The sequence below is a fragment of the Platichthys flesus genome, chromosome 13 (genome assembly GCF_949316205.1).
Source record: "Platichthys flesus chromosome 13, fPlaFle2.1, whole genome shotgun sequence".
Classification (NCBI taxonomy): domain Eukaryota; kingdom Metazoa; phylum Chordata; class Actinopteri; order Pleuronectiformes; family Pleuronectidae; genus Platichthys; species Platichthys flesus.
In genome coordinates this window covers 3,238,309-3,253,008 of record NC_084957.1, presented here as the reverse complement: position 1 = coordinate 3,253,008, position 14,700 = coordinate 3,238,309, and the positions used below count along the sequence as shown (strand labels likewise).

At 44.3% G+C, this 14,700-nt stretch overlaps 2 protein-coding genes across 3 annotated transcripts; one reads left to right on the top strand and one right to left on the bottom strand.

The window, feature by feature from the left end:
* Nucleotides 1-1,618: 1,618 nt before the first annotated feature.
* cnot9 (CCR4-NOT transcription complex subunit 9) lies at nucleotides 1,619-5,170 on the bottom strand. Of its 2 annotated transcripts, XM_062402412.1 has the most exons (8): nucleotides 4,805-5,164; nucleotides 4,029-4,214; nucleotides 3,826-3,941; nucleotides 3,098-3,207; nucleotides 2,910-3,019; nucleotides 2,559-2,657; nucleotides 2,366-2,457; nucleotides 1,619-1,937 (listed from the first exon to the last, which is right to left on the bottom strand). In XM_062402412.1, the coding sequence occupies exons 1-8, from the start codon at nucleotides 4,820-4,822 to the stop codon at nucleotides 1,769-1,771; spliced, it is 900 nt and encodes a 299-aa protein (XP_062258396.1). In that variant the 5' UTR covers nucleotides 4,823-5,164; the 3' UTR covers nucleotides 1,619-1,768. The 2 variants fall into 2 exon arrangements, with proteins under 2 accessions (XP_062258396.1, XP_062258395.1); XM_062402411.1 differs by having other exon boundaries at nucleotides 2,910-3,207; nucleotides 4,805-5,170.
* Nucleotides 5,171-5,301: 131 nt separating this feature from the next.
* Nucleotides 5,302-14,496, top strand: usp37 (ubiquitin specific peptidase 37). The gene is made up of 24 exons (XM_062402410.1): nucleotides 5,302-5,458; nucleotides 6,346-6,574; nucleotides 6,846-6,996; nucleotides 7,125-7,213; nucleotides 7,303-7,418; nucleotides 7,792-7,869; nucleotides 8,170-8,258; nucleotides 8,428-8,521; nucleotides 8,603-8,758; nucleotides 9,033-9,164; nucleotides 9,309-9,432; nucleotides 9,682-9,926; nucleotides 10,045-10,162; nucleotides 10,281-10,360; nucleotides 10,508-10,672; nucleotides 10,786-10,839; nucleotides 10,929-11,076; nucleotides 11,162-11,381; nucleotides 11,685-11,851; nucleotides 12,235-12,295; nucleotides 12,605-12,720; nucleotides 12,898-12,967; nucleotides 13,402-13,540; nucleotides 13,954-14,496. The coding sequence occupies exons 2-24, from the start codon at nucleotides 6,401-6,403 to the stop codon at nucleotides 14,039-14,041; spliced, it is 2,874 nt and encodes a 957-aa protein (XP_062258394.1). The 5' UTR covers nucleotides 5,302-5,458; nucleotides 6,346-6,400; the 3' UTR covers nucleotides 14,042-14,496.
* Nucleotides 14,497-14,700: the final 204 nt, after the last annotated feature.

Here is a 14,700-nt window from a genome sequence, read left to right as displayed (position 1 = left end):
ACTGCAAAAAATATAAAAAAGTGATTGCAAATCTTAATTAAATCAAACTGATAGTGGAATCGAACCCAGGCTGGAGGGGGAGTTAAAACCTTCTCCTCGTGTAAAACTGGGTTTTACAATCCAAACACATCAGGTGAACATTGCCCATAGCTGTGACTGCTTTGTGTATGTGTCGGCCTTGAAACAGGCTGTTGACCTGATCAGGGCGTACCCCATCTCCCCACTGCGAAAAGCAACAATGGACGACATTTCCTGTCACTGACAAGAGAAAAAAGGGGTTTTCAAAATCATTCGTCATTATGGCTTTCTGAGCATTTCCTCTCATCACAATTATTGCACTTTCCCGAGGTTTGGACCCCAGTGATACGTTTGTCTTCTGCTCTGACTGGTCCAGAGCAAAGCACATTACGGACACTCAATGCATCACGATTGTCAGGAGAAGGAGGCGAATCCACCAGCTCGTGCTCCACTCAGCTGAAGAACTTGGCCTGGTGGCAGAGAGTGGAACAGCTTCCTCCAACCCTCGAGATGAGGAGGAAGATGACTTCTTTGTTTTCTCAGTTCAAGAAACTCAAGTCCAGGATAGACAGGATACCACAATCTACAGCAAAGCTGAGTTCGAGACCCTTCGTTTTCTGGAGGACACCAGAAAAGACCAGCTCTCTCCTCAGCAGAACTCACTCATCCAGCTCCTTTTTGTTCGATTTAACACAACCCTCCCCTCTTCAGCTGCGGTTGAGAGGCTGTTCTCGTTTGTAGGAATAATATTCCATCCGCACAGGAAGCGGTTAACACCAGAAACTGTAACTGAAAAGTTAGTTGTTCTTAAAGGCAACTAAACTGGCTACTCAGTGGTTGGGTCTCAAAAACCAAAATGGAAGAATTATTATGTCCTAAAGATGTCAGTGTGAACCTGTATGAGACACTTAACACTTATGTAGAACTATGTGGCCTACCATGCCACTGGCCAAGGTACAGTAAGACATAAGAAGGCTACTCACTTTTGTATTGATTTACTATTTACCTGTTTTTATTCATTTTTCTTGATGTACAGTAATTTATTTACTCTTTACCTGTGTACAACTGGTTTAAATTCTATATTTTGCTTTATAGTATACATAAGCCTAATGTGTGATGCTATTCATGTGATGAACATTTTCTTGTTGATACAAAGCCAAAGTTTATGGGCTGTTAAGACCCATTAATGAAAAAATATATATACATTATCAAGTTGTCTTTTAATAGCTTTGCTTAGTTTCGCTGACATTCTTTGACCGTTCTTTTTTGTGGAGGTCACCAGAGCTTTGTGTACATTATATAACCTGAATGCTCTGCTACACCAAATTGTGAGAAAACTGAAAATCCAGAAAAAGTATTTCCTATATTTTAAATACAAAATTACAAATGTATTGTATTTTTTACATTGTCTGGCACCAGTATTTAGAATTTTATTTGAATACATTTATTTGAGGGGTATTTTGTCCATCTCTGTCAATATCATTATCAGCTTTGAAAACCTTTCTATGGATCTATCTGCCAGGCTTTCAATAAGAAGCCTTTCAGTTGGGATAGAAGCCTCAAGTCGAGGTGATGACACAAATTAGTAGATTGCAATCCATCCAAAAGCAAAACATCTTCCTCCTTTATTAAGTCCCTTTCGTTTGCAGACAGTGTTATCGCACCACATTTGGCCAAGCGCAAAATCGACACTGTGAGACTTTAGTGCACAGTCCCTCTGTGTCTGCTGTCAGCACACACTTTGTCCTTGTCACTGCGGAGCCAGCGGGATGCCTCTAGCATCAGTGACTTGACCTTCCTGTAGGTTCTTGACCAGTTGTGCGAGCCAGCGCTTGGTGGTGGTGTCGTCCTTCAGCACCTGAGCAAAGGTGCTGTCTTTCAGCTGGTCGGGCAAACACTGACGCAGGGCTTCTCTGGCTCTGGAGACGGGAACACAACATGTCAAAAACCATTTCTGTCATCGTCTCACTATGAAGCAGAACAACTTATTGTGTCGGAGGCTGACATGCACACTCATAATTTGAAGCACTAACACTCTAGCTTTTATTATATGCATTATTGATACTACTTTAAAAGGATGGTAGCTATAATGGATCTCGGATATATTAACTTTCATTCATATTCAACATTTAACTAACAGTTGCCACTGACTAGGAGGCCTGACTCACAGCTCCTCCTCGTGGCAGCTGCTAATGTTGTTAAAGTCACATTCTCTGTCTAGTTCAAAGCTTCCAGGGTTGGGAGGGACTAAAGCCCCAAAATATTGCAGATATCATCTCTATGTCGAGAACCAATTTAAAACAGGTGACCACATGAAGTTAAGTGTATCTGCTGAACAATGCGCTACCTGAGATTATCCGAGAGGCGAAGGTAGCAGCGAACAACGTGCTTCAGCAGACGTGCTGATGGTTCTTTTGACAGCTGCAACACCATTTTGCCCTGTGAAGACAAAGATGGAGATGACACAATGTCTTTTGTTTTTGATGCAAAATGACAACAAAAGGTAGATTGAATTGTGTTGTTTCTGAAGGGACACTTACAAGGATCATCGCCACGTGGGAAAAACGTTCATAAGTCTGACATATATAAGCCAGCCCTGTGTCATCCAAGAGAATCTTCTGAAGTATGAAAGTTGCAACCTGCGAAACACAAAGTGAAGGATGGTGAGCTGCCAGGCACTGATATAAACACAGTATTCCATTTTCTCCAACTTAAGAGTTAAACTGAAACTATATAAGTGCACAGAATCTGATAAAAAGCAGCAGAGGGGGAAGGATAGTCTCTACCTAACTATGTTAAGTGCCATAAGTGTATAGAGCCATGTCATGATGTGGCTCCATACAAAAACATTATTTTTTAATTGAATCATTTGAGGAAGCAGCTTATAATACCGTCTTGGACAGTTCGCTGCCGGATTCCATAATACGGAGACACAGCGGGATGATTTCAGTGGTGAGGAGGAAGTTAATCACTTCTTGTTCATCCGTTTTGACCAAAGCACCTGCAATAGACACAGAGACATCTTGTTGAGAATCAGGAAAACACAAAAGAAATAATGGAGAAGCAGCAGGAGAGTTACCGATGACGCCGAGGCTGGTGAGTCGCAGGTACTCAAATGGTCGTGTTTTGCTCACAGTGTGCAGGAAGGGGTAAAGGAAGAGAGGAATGTGAGCCGCGAGAAACGCAGACCTGGTGAGGAACACAGAATCAAAAGCACTTCAATCAATCTTAACTCGGACAACATTATAGAATGTAAACTGCAATGCAACCTTTCCTGTTACCTGCGGCATTGTTGACACCCACAGAAATTATGACAAGTCTCTAAATACTAAAAATCAAATCACTTCATGAGAAGTCCAACTCTGAAACCCACTCCAGATTAAAGGGATAGTTCATAAAAAAAATGTAAATTCACTCATTATCTACTCTCCACTATGCCTTTAAGATATGGTTAATTAGGTAATTATGAAAGATTCAAGTATTTTCCAGGCAAAAGTTATAATCCTTCCAACAGTTTAATTTAAGTTTATCTATTTATATATGGGGGGAAATGTAAATGAATGAAACTAAAACATCAGAGCATTACTTCACTTACGGATACAAATATGAACGTGAAGTTTTCATAACAAAAAGAAAATGATTTCAAAAAGATTTAAGGTCTGGTCCAAAAACTAAATAATTACAGACATATCAGCAAGTTGAGAGAAAATCCTGTTGATGTAGTGGAAGAAAATCCTTCTGTCCTGCACAGGAGCTGATAGAGGTTTCATCTTTCAATTGTTCCCCTTGTGCAAAACTCCTAATCACCTTGTTTCCGGGTGTGAGGCGACACACTGAAGAAGTGCCAGGGCATTGCACACTCGGTTAGACTGGTGAGCCGTCAGTGTGGGTGGATTTATAGATGGATAGATGTTCACGATCTCCTGATAACCGAAAACAAAATCAGACCATCAGGCACTCAAACCGTGACCAGTGCCACCACAGACGTATCAATGGGACGTGGGTCACACCTGCAGCAGGGCAGCAATGGTGCCACAGGAGTGCCAGAGCATGGGCGCCAGGTCGGGCACAGATTCCCGTTTCTTGCTCAGCTCCAGCAGCGCGTTCTCCCTGGTCTCCGGACTGGACAGCTCATTGATCCACTGGTAGATCTTCTCCCGGTCCACCTGGGCCAGAGCTGTCACATTAGTCACAGCCTGCGAAACAAAGGGGGGGGGGGAGAGGGGGTTAATGCATTCATCGTTACCAGCCAATTAACTCTTAATTGGTGTGGGGGAATCCGTGCAGATCTTAACACAGACCCTACTGTAGAGTGGACACACTGAAACACATTGAACTTCAAGTATCTGACCTTCAGTTATCCTTCAAAATGTTTATCCTCATCAATGCTGATAAAAACTTTAATCTTGATGACGTTCTCCTCTACACTTGACATCTATTGCACTTGTGTCCGTCCTGGTAGAGGGATCCCTCACTTGTGGCTCTCTCTGAGGTTTCTACATATTTTTACCCTGTTAAATGGGTTTTTAGTAGTTTTTCCTTACTCTTGCTGAGGGTTAACGACAGAGGATGTCACACCCTAACGCCCTATGAGACTAATTGAGATTTGTGAATATGGGCTATACGCAAACAATTTGACTGATTGCTCGATACAGAATCAAACAGGGACACGTGGTGCAGTCAGGTGCGGAGGAGTAAGGTGGTTTTTTACAGTTTTGAAACCTTCACTTTAAAAAGACAAACAAAAGGGGGACGTGCATGTTTTGATTGTGTGTGTGATACTCACTGCTCCAGTCGCCAGCATCCTCCCAAGTTCTCAGATCCTCCGCTATGTGCCGAAAACAGGAGAACACACCACCTGCAGCGCGGCCGCCCTAATTAACTACGGGTCCAATTAAACAAAAAGTTGTCGCGATTAAACGCAGGGCACGGGACAGCTAACCCAGGCTAACCCAAGCTAGCTGCTACGCGTCTCGACAAACGAAGTGCGGGCGTGCGTCAAAACCACAAGCGACACATCCTCAGTGAGCTACGAGAATAGACACGTGAACATCCTCGTGCGTGCGGGTCGCAAGGCCTCCTCCGCCAGCTCAAATCCAACAGCAGCAGGTGAACAACAAAACGCGCTAACGACTGTTTTGTTGAGCAATGGTGGCGGACGGTGCTGGTGGCAGCCGCGGTACAAAAAACCCTGTGGCCGGAGGCTCTCGCGAGATTTGGCCGCGGACGTACTCTCGGCTCGCACTTCCGTGGTAGATTTTCACATTCCCGCCATCATCGCGCAGCGCTGCGAGGCGTCGTGTGCGGGTCCACTGTCAACAACACAGGCACTGGGGGGGAAGCAGGTGAATACCGGCAAAACACACGCTCTGCTCCCGGAGGACCCGCGAAGCCCCCGCCAAGATTTGACCGCCTCAAGAGGAGCACCCGTCACCGACAGGTACAGATATCTGGCGAGAAATCCCACCGCGACACCGGTTCATCACCAAATTACATGCAGACGAATTAGCCAGTTAAGCTAGCTCCCGCTAGCCTGCTAGCCGACTTGCTAATGTCGGCCTCCTCCATCCATTCAGCGGCTGTCGAGGAGGGGAACGACATCACCTGCCTCCCGGAGTGCCACCCATCAACACAACTTGGCTGCTGTTTGCACCAGTGTGTAGCTCCGCGGCTTTAGCACGGACAAAGTCGTCGGTAGATCGAAGCAACAGTCGCTGGTTGTTGTGAGTTGTTGCCGCTCGCTGGTCTCTGCTGCCGCGGTGCAGATGAGACCGTTCGGGGCTAGTTGATGGCTAATGCAACCACAGGCTACACCGGTTGTGAGTGGCACCGTTAGCCCGCTAACAAGCGCAGTGTGTCCCGCTCCCCACACCGTGTATTTCTGTTAAAAGGTTCTTCTTGTGCGTTTGTTGTGCACCGTTAGAAGTCGTTTGTTTGCTTTTGCTTGACTTGAGTGTGTTGTGATCTGCACACACTAGCTTCGGTCAGCATGTGCTACACGTTTATTTATATATATGTATGTAATTGTTGTATCAGTTAAGGAACTAGTAAGTAAACTGAAATGTTCTGTAACAGCCTTGCTAACGTCAGTGTTCACAAAGCGAGTCACAAGCTGCCTGATCACTTCTGATCCGTGTGTTTATCATTTAGCTCGTTAGCTGTCTGTGCAGCAATGACAGCTCATGACAGAGAGTTGTGTTAATAGACTCGAGCTGTGTAGTAGTTTGTGTGTAACAGACACACTTACTTTCTTGAAGCACACGAGTTGCAACCCCCTCTATACAACCTGGTCATTGGCGCTGTTAATTTGATTTTTTTCGTGTTCAGGATTTAGTGGATCTCAAGTCCCAGTCTCCAAAGTGCACCGACTGGAAATCAAGCCATGGCCACCATAGTGCCCAAGCTCTGCAGCAGTGGTGTGGTGAAGATCCGCTTCTCCAGCATGGACCTGGGCACCACCAGGTGGAAAGAAGGAACCTTCGAGATACTGGAAAAGGACAACAAAGTCAACCTCTGCCTTAGGTTCAACTGTGGCGGCGCTTCCAAAACCTTCCAGGTATTGTTCGGTTTGTTGGTTTCATCTGTTCTTGTTCAATAGTCATGGATTGTTGATGTGTGTTGTGGGGGGGGAAGCAGTGGTTGGCATCTACAACGAGCAGTAAGATGCCATCTAATTCTCTGCTTGTTGTGTGCAGTAATGTTTGCTAACCTCTTTGTAAGGAGCACTGTTGTAGTGATGATCCAATCATCGTGAGCTGGTTGTGCACTAATCAGAAGGTCTGTGGTTCAATTCCCCATATCCTCACGCTGTTTTATTTTCCTCTCAGCTGAACCAGAACGTGAAGAACATCAACCAGAATCTGAGTCGAATCATGTTGACATTGAAGGACAACAGCGTCATCGTGCTGGACAAGATGCCTCCGACTTTGGTTCAGAAGACTAAAGAATACCTGGAAAAGCTGAAGCAGGGAAAACCAAGTAATTGCACCACTTATTATTTTATACAATTTCATAGTTTCGTTCATGGTTCACAGTAAAAGTCTGATGTGTTTAAGTGTCTACGGACGATTGTGCAAAGTATGAAGTCCTTATCTTTGTCATTGTAGTTTTAAAGTCATCCCACGGAAGTGCAAACTTCAGTGTGCTTGGGAACCGCTCTGTGAAAAATGATACCAATCCATCAGGAGAGAGACAGGTTAGCAAAGAAAACAAACTACATTTCAACCTTAAACATACAGAAAAGCTTAGAGTAACATGGATATCCAAATTTCTAACGTGTTCCAGACAACACCGAGGCGGCAGAGTGCAGAAAGCCGAGATGAGACAACACCACGGAAGCCTCTTGGCAGTCCGAGCCGAGCAACCTCCACTCCCACTCGTACTGGATTCTCTGAGAACAGGTATGATGGTGCCCTCACTACACCAGATGTAAACCTGGTAATAATGCTTTGCATGAATTTGTTTGAAGGTAATGGTTCATCTTCCATTCTATTTGATTAAGTATCCAATAATAATTAACATAACTTTTGTCGTGTTGGATGTTCAGCCTGAAGCTTTAAGCACTAGAATTCCAAAACGTGTGAATTTTGTGTTATTGTGTTTTGATTTTTTTTAAGTAGAGTTGTGTTTTTGTTAAAATGTTCTCTCTTTGTTTTGCTTAGTGTTTGTTGTTATATCAGTTATCTGTGGCCTTACATGGGACACCACATAAAGTCAGCGCACAATGGAATTTTAGAAAAGTTCACAGAAATTGTTCTCACTCTTTTCTCTTAGGAGCGAGAAGAGAAAGCGACTCCTTAATTCTGAAAGTGACCTGACCGAGGACTACCCCAAGGAAAATGACTCTTCAAGGTAAAAAATAAAACACCCCACGGCCCAAACTGAACTTTAGTGGCTTTACCTGACTCAGCTTTTAATCTTGCTAATCTGAGGGTAAGACGTATACCAGAAAGTTGATCTGTTTTCACACTGGACTCCAATTCACTGGATTTTACCCGGAGGTCATGTCCGAAAACAGCTATGGTCATGCATTGCGGAAAAAGATAAAATCTCATTGTGTTGACCAAAAGTTGATTTAGTCTTCACAAGTTCATTTCAAATCCTCGGTTTTCACAGTCAAATAACATCCAAAACATTTCTACATTTTCTCAGCAACAACAAAGCCACTTCAGACCCGTCCAGGAAGTTTCCACTGAGCTGCAAAGAGAAGCTGAAGCAGGCAGAGGAGAACAGGAACTCAGGTAAACTTCTTAGTCCACAGCTCAGTGGTGGTATTATTAGTGTTTCTTGTTGGTGAATTTATCTTCATAACCTCAGGAGATTTACAGCACTTCTCTAACAACCCTGTAGAAATGTGAGGCCTGAAACAGTCTTTTTTCTCATCATCAAACCTTTTCTCATTCTGCTCAGCTCCACTAGGTTCAACTCCCCTTCAGTCATCTTCATTCTATGGCAGCCGATCTGTGACGAAAGACTACGGCCAGAGCCATTCGTTTCTGGACAGGTAGATTCCCTTAGTGCTCAGCTAAAATAAAGAAGTTCCCAAGTTGGGCATTGACACTTCATCTGTTTGAAATCTTCTCAGGTCGTCCAGTACAGCACAGACAACCACAGCCAAGAGAAGCCTTATTCTGCCCAACCACTCCACACCCTTCAAGAAAGTGCGTCCCTCTCTGGACTATGGCGGCTGGAACAAGCAGAGGCCCTCCACTCTGGCACAGCCTCAGCCCCCACTGCAAGGGTAAGAACCAGCCAGATGGGCTCCATTAAATGTGAAGAGAGAAAAGATTGAGAACACTGAATACCGTGAAACCAAAAATATTTTTATACCAGGGCTAATAAGCTGATTCAGCTTAAAGAAGACACAAAATCTTCAGTTTGTAATTTATAGGATTTACCTTCACACTGTTGGATAATGATTCTAAAACATTTATATGAACCATGTGTTAGTTGTCAGAGTGAGAAGAAAATAGAGTGTGGAATGTGCTTAACCATTTATAATGTGCATATTGCAGATTTTCCAACCTCGGCAACACCTGTTACATGAACGCCATCCTGCAGTCTCTCTTCAGCCTCCCCTCATTCTCCAATGACATGCTGAGGCAGAGCATCCCGTGGAAAAAGGTGCCCATCAATGCATTACTCAGGTACTACAATGAGCTCCTTCACCATCTATAGAAAGTTGCAATTTGCATGTTTAGAAATACAATTAAAAGGTTGTGTGAATTTCTTCCATAACCAAGTTTTGAAAGATCTCACAGAATTCTCCCTGTTGTCTTCTCTCCCTGCAGGCGTTTCGCTCACCTCATGGTGAAGAAGGACGTGGGCTGTCCAGAGACAAAAAAGGACCTTTTGAGGAAAGTGAAAAGTGCCATCTCCTCCACGGCTGAGCGGTTCTCTGGGAACATGCAGAATGTAAGATCTCCCTCTAGAGGCAGGAGTTCAGAACTGCTCAAGTAACAATGGATGTCACATTGTTACACATTTTTAAGCTAAAAAAACTTTATTTGTAGATTTCTCTCTGATTTTTGAGTGGTAGCATATGTCAGAAAATGCTGTTCAAAATGAATGTAAATATGACTACCATAAAGCTAAATTATCCATATGTAGCTTTTATTTATTTGTTGGTCCAGTTAAGTCCCTCACTGTCACAATGTTCATCAGGATGCTCATGAGTTCCTGAGCCAGTGTTTGGACCAGTTGAAGGACGATGTTGAGAAGATGAACAAGAGCTGGACAAATGACACGTCAGCCTCATCGTCCTCCGGGGTGTGTGAGAGTGGCCCGGAGGCAACGTCATCGTCAGCCAAGACGGAGCCTGGTGAAGAGGTGGAGACCTCTCGCATCTATACCTGTCCTGTGGCAGTAAACATGGAATTTGAGGTGCAGCACACCATCACCTGCAAAGGGTGAGGCATGCTCCTGCTGGATCATCACACTTTTACCTTTTTGTAATTAATTTGTCAGAATCGTTACAGGCTTTGGAGGAAATAAACGGTGTGTGATTGCATCTCTGTTGCTTTGCAGCTGTGGTGAGGTGTTGAACAAGCGAGAGCAGTTCAATGACTTGTCCATTGACCTGCCTCGAAGGAAGAAAACCCTCCCGCTCCGCTCAATCCAGGATTCTCTGGATCTCTTCTTTAGGGTGAGTCCTTTGTTTGTGCAGGTTGAAGCTCTGACCAGTTTCACTTATCCAGTTATTTAATAACAGCATTTGTTATCTTTGAAAATGATGTGATAGAAAATGTATTTTTCTTTTGCAGATGGAGGAGATTGAGTACTCGTGTGAAAAGTGCAATGGGAAAACAGCAACAGTTACACATAAATTCAGCAAACTGCCCAGGTATACATGCACATTGACATGCTGTCACACAAATTCAACACACATACGAGCTATCAGCCCTAATTCTGGTAGCTTCTAAGCCACAAATAACATTAAAGCTGGCCTTTGTTGTATCACTGATGGTCTAATTAATCTTTCTTCCCACAGAGTGCTCATCCTCCACCTCAAACGTTACAGCTTTAACGCTCAGCTGTCACTGAACAGTAAGCTGGGTCAGCAGGTGGTGATTCCCAGATGCCTGACCCTGCTGTCCCACTGCACCGAATCCACACGACCCCCCGTTTCTCTTGGGTGGAGTCCGCAAGCCTCCATGTAAGAACTTTTCACATTTCACAGTCTGGGTAATCACTTTCTGCACCGGGATGAGAGATGGCGGTTAATCATCAGGCTTCTGGAGTTTTCTAATGGCCTGTTTTTTCTCAAAGGTCCAGAACACTCAAAATGTCACAGTCGGTAAACTCTTCCGGGGGACCACTCCGGTAAGTCTCTGCAACACTTTCACATAATAATGACAAACAGAAAAAAAACATAATAAAATGAATCACTGAACTTGTTTCTGTGTCTGTAGAAGGATTGGTGGGAAAGTGGCCAACCCCAGCTGCGCCTCTATCATCGTGGACTCTGACTGTGAAGAGGAGCCGACTCGAAGGGTGAGCGCAAGTCGCAAGCGGCGCCTCAGCAGCTGTTTGCCCGATGATGACGACCGACCGGAAGAGGTGAGCATTTGTTGACCTTGAAGTGTCAGATTCACCCTCCCGGTTTCCTCTGTTGCTCTCGTGACGCAGTTCAATGTGTTTGCAGCGTGCGGCGCCATTAGAGGCTGCAGAATTCAGTGGCATCAATGATGATGAAATGCTGGCGGCAGTGCTGGAGATGAGTCGTCAAGAAGCCGGCCTCTCGGCACCCCCTCCCATGGAAGAGGAGCCGACCAGCAGCCCAGACACAGGGTTCGGCGACACAGATGTCCATGACCTGGCCTATCATACAGATCTGCTGGAGACAGAGAGCAAACAGCCTGCAGGTAGTCCATCATCTTGAGGTTAAGATGGTAGATGAAAGGTATTTCTTCAGGGAACTGCCCGGTTTCTACTGGGTCTTAAAAATAGAATAACAGCTTTAGCGAGTATGAGAGGAGAGTACTAACTTGTTCAGTTGGCTTCCAAGTACACCAAAAAATGGTTTGGTTGAAATATGAATATGTTTCAAATATGAATATATTTCAACCAAGGTAACTTCATTAAGAGTACATGGATGCATCGTGGAGAAAGCTCTGCTACTATTATCGTAGTAATAGTAGCTTAACTGGCTTGTTGAATGTGTGTAGATGTTCTGGATTCCTTGGATTTGACCATGGACGAGAACAAGGAGAACCAGACTCCAGAGGGTGTGCAGCAGCAGGGCGAGCTGGACTGGGTTCAGCAGTACAGTCTGGATCAGGAGAGGGAGGAGCAGGAGCTGCAGCAGGCGCTGGCCCAGAGCCTTCAGGAACATGTGAGTTCAGAGAAAACTGTGACGTCTGCTGAATTATCATCAAGCGATCGTAAGTGGGATGATTGGCAATTCAAAACTTTGATAATTTAAACTTTAATTAAACTTTGTTTTTAATAATGTTCCTCATCCACTGTAAATTGGTGTTATTTTGTCGTGATCTTTTCTTAATTCTCTTCTAATTATAATAGATTGAAGTTAAGTACTTGGCAAGTGGCCATAAAATACTGGGAGGCTTGATCTGAGTGAACATGAAAGCCTCAATTCAATCACAGCAGCATTATCTCAAGGCACTTAATGTACTCATGTGGATTATAGAGGAGCCCATTGTTGTGTGTAAGCACGTGAAGTGACGTAGTGCCCTGTCCCCACCTCTCCTCACGCAGGAGGCTCAGGAGCTGAGAGAGGATGACGATCTGAAGAGAGCCACCGAGCTCAGTTTGCAAGGTACGGACTTGTTTGCTCTTTAGCAGCTGGCTGTTGAAAGTCCTGATCCCCCTGACACTTACCCAAAAGCAAACACGTGCTTGGTGGTCACTGAGCGTCTTTGGCAGACATTTGGTATTTGTAACGGAGGAGGCTGCCAGTCTGAAAGAAATCCCACACTCACTGCTAACACCAATTCAAAACTTACTACTACACTTCCAGTTTGCAGTGTTTATCAGTCACGTTCTATGTTCTCTATAAAAAATATTGTTTTGATAAGATTTATGAATACTGTTCACGTCTGAATCAATATCCCCCCTGACCCAACAGAGTTTAACAACTCCCTGCCCGAGCTGCTGTGCTCAGATGAGGATTCTGGTAACGAGGACGTGCTGGACATGGAGTACACTGAAGCAGAGGCTGAAACCCTGAAGAGGAACGCTGAGGTACTTACATCCTGCTGTGGAACTATCCGCCTTCTGATTCAAACAAGTGGAATATGGATCTGTGTCATGAATAAAATGCCTGGTCTGCTTTGACTCAATTTCCAGAATGAGTTGAGAATCTGTTACTAAATACTGTATAAAATAAGTAACCTGTTTATAAAACCATGTCCTCTACAGAGCGGAGACTTGGCTAACTCCTTTAGACTCATCAGTGTTGTCAGTCACATTGGGAGCAGCTCCTCCTCGGGTGAGTGTGTGAATTTGTTTGTGCTTCCATCCCAATGTAGATGAATTCTCTGTCTACGTTTATTTAAAGAGATACAAGATACATTTATTGAAAACATGCACAGTCACACTACATGCAGATGAGGGAAATGTGTCCTCTGCTTTTCACCCATCTGGTGAACATCGCAGGACACACAGAGCAGTGGGCAGCCATGCACGGCGCCCAGGGAGCAGTTGTTGGGGGAGTAAGGTGCCTTGCTCAGGGGCACTTAGACAGTGGGGGGTAGGGAGAGTGCTCTTTGGACTTTGGAACAGCTGCACTGGAGTCATTTTACATCAAACTTGTTCACACAAGCAAATTTTTATGACAGAAGACCGCACAACACGATTATACTGAATTGCAAGCTAATTCCAAAGTGGAAGAATAAAAAAAGTAATATTCCCCCCCCCCCCCAGGCCACTACATCAGCGACGTGTTCGACATGAAGAAGCAGTCTTGGTTGACTTACAACGACCTGGACGTGTCACGCACACAGGAAGCTGCCGTCCAGCGAGACAGAGACCGCAGTGGATACATCTTCTTCTACATGCACAAGTGAGTTCACAACTCTTACCATAGATTAGTAGGTGTGTAACAGTTCTAAAAAAAAAATCACGATTTGGTAAGGACCTCGGTTTTGAGGTCACGGTACTATAGAACCGAAAGGCCATTACTAGACATTTTCGGTTTGGATAAATGTACCGGTACACCCCCTATATATTAGTGTAGCATTTATACAAGTGACCAGCCTCTTCTCGCTGTTGTGCGTTTGATAAATGATGTACTCTTCAAATCTTTATACAACATTGAGCCTTTTTATGCCTCAACGCCGGCGATAGCCAGTTACCAGAGGCATTATATTTGCATTATAATGGCTTGAAGATCCACTGCTTCTTTGCGTTCTGGGCAGAGGACGCTGCATTAGCTGCTCCTAAGACGCTCTTTCACACGTTACCTTGTGTTTCCAGGGATGTGTTTGAACAGCTGTCCGAGATGGAGCGATCTGGAGCCAGCAGCACTTCAGAGGCAGGAAGAAACATCCTGCAGCCCCTCTGAACACTTTGGACAAGCACCCACACACATCCACCACTGAACTGTGCTAGATAGATGGAGCCCTCCTGTGAACAACCTTTAGTACTACTGATTGCCGTCCTTTTTTGGTCTTCTTCAGGCACTTCTACGAATCACTAAATGCCAGGCTCGGTTGGCACCTGTAAATGCCAACACGCGTGCTAACCTGTGAAGAACTCTCACCAGAAATGCAGTTCAAATGTTCAGTGGAGTTTGCCTCTGTATTGTCGGGGCTGAATTTTTTTCATGCTATTTTATCAACTAACTGTTTTGTAAAGTTTCTTTCCGTTTCTTTATATACTTCTTTCAACTTTAAAGCCGTTGATCCAAACTTTGACTTTAAATCAACTATCGAACACCAGGTGCTACTGGTGCGTCATGGATTCTGTTTTGCAGGCCCTTTTATTTCTGATATAAACTAAATAAAGATATATTCTATGTTGGACTATAAGCTATTATAGAGTTAAAGGGTTGTTGTATTTAGCGGGAACATCTGGTGCAATATTTATGTTGTGGCACAACTTGGCCAATTCAAATCAGCTTTCTGTCAGAGTGTGTGGATGTTTTCTGTTTCTTTCTGTGCTTGACTTAGAAGTTTTGTGTGTGGCTGTCTCCATATTTTACAGACTCAAGATGAAATCATT

Excerpts from the sequence above, each read along its gene's own strand:
- cnot9 (XM_062402411.1), bottom strand. Across the intron at positions 3,942-4,028 it reads CCATTGCTGCCCTGCTGCAG|GAGATCGTGAACATCTATCC; the intron begins GTGTGACCCACG and ends TTCGGTTATCAG. Across the intron at positions 2,458-2,558 it reads CCCACGTGGCGATGATCCTT|GGCAAAATGGTGTTGCAGCT; the intron begins GTAAGTGTCCCT and ends TTGTCTTCACAG.
- usp37 (XM_062402410.1), top strand. The coding sequence starts at position 6,401 with ATGGCCACCATAGTGCCCAAGCTCTGCAGCAGTGGTGTGGTGAAGATC. Across the intron at positions 7,419-7,791 it reads ACTGGATTCTCTGAGAACAG|GAGCGAGAAGAGAAAGCGAC; the intron begins GTATGATGGTGC and ends CTTTTCTCTTAG. Across the intron at positions 8,759-9,032 it reads CCTCAGCCCCCACTGCAAGG|ATTTTCCAACCTCGGCAACA; the intron begins GTAAGAACCAGC and ends TGCATATTGCAG.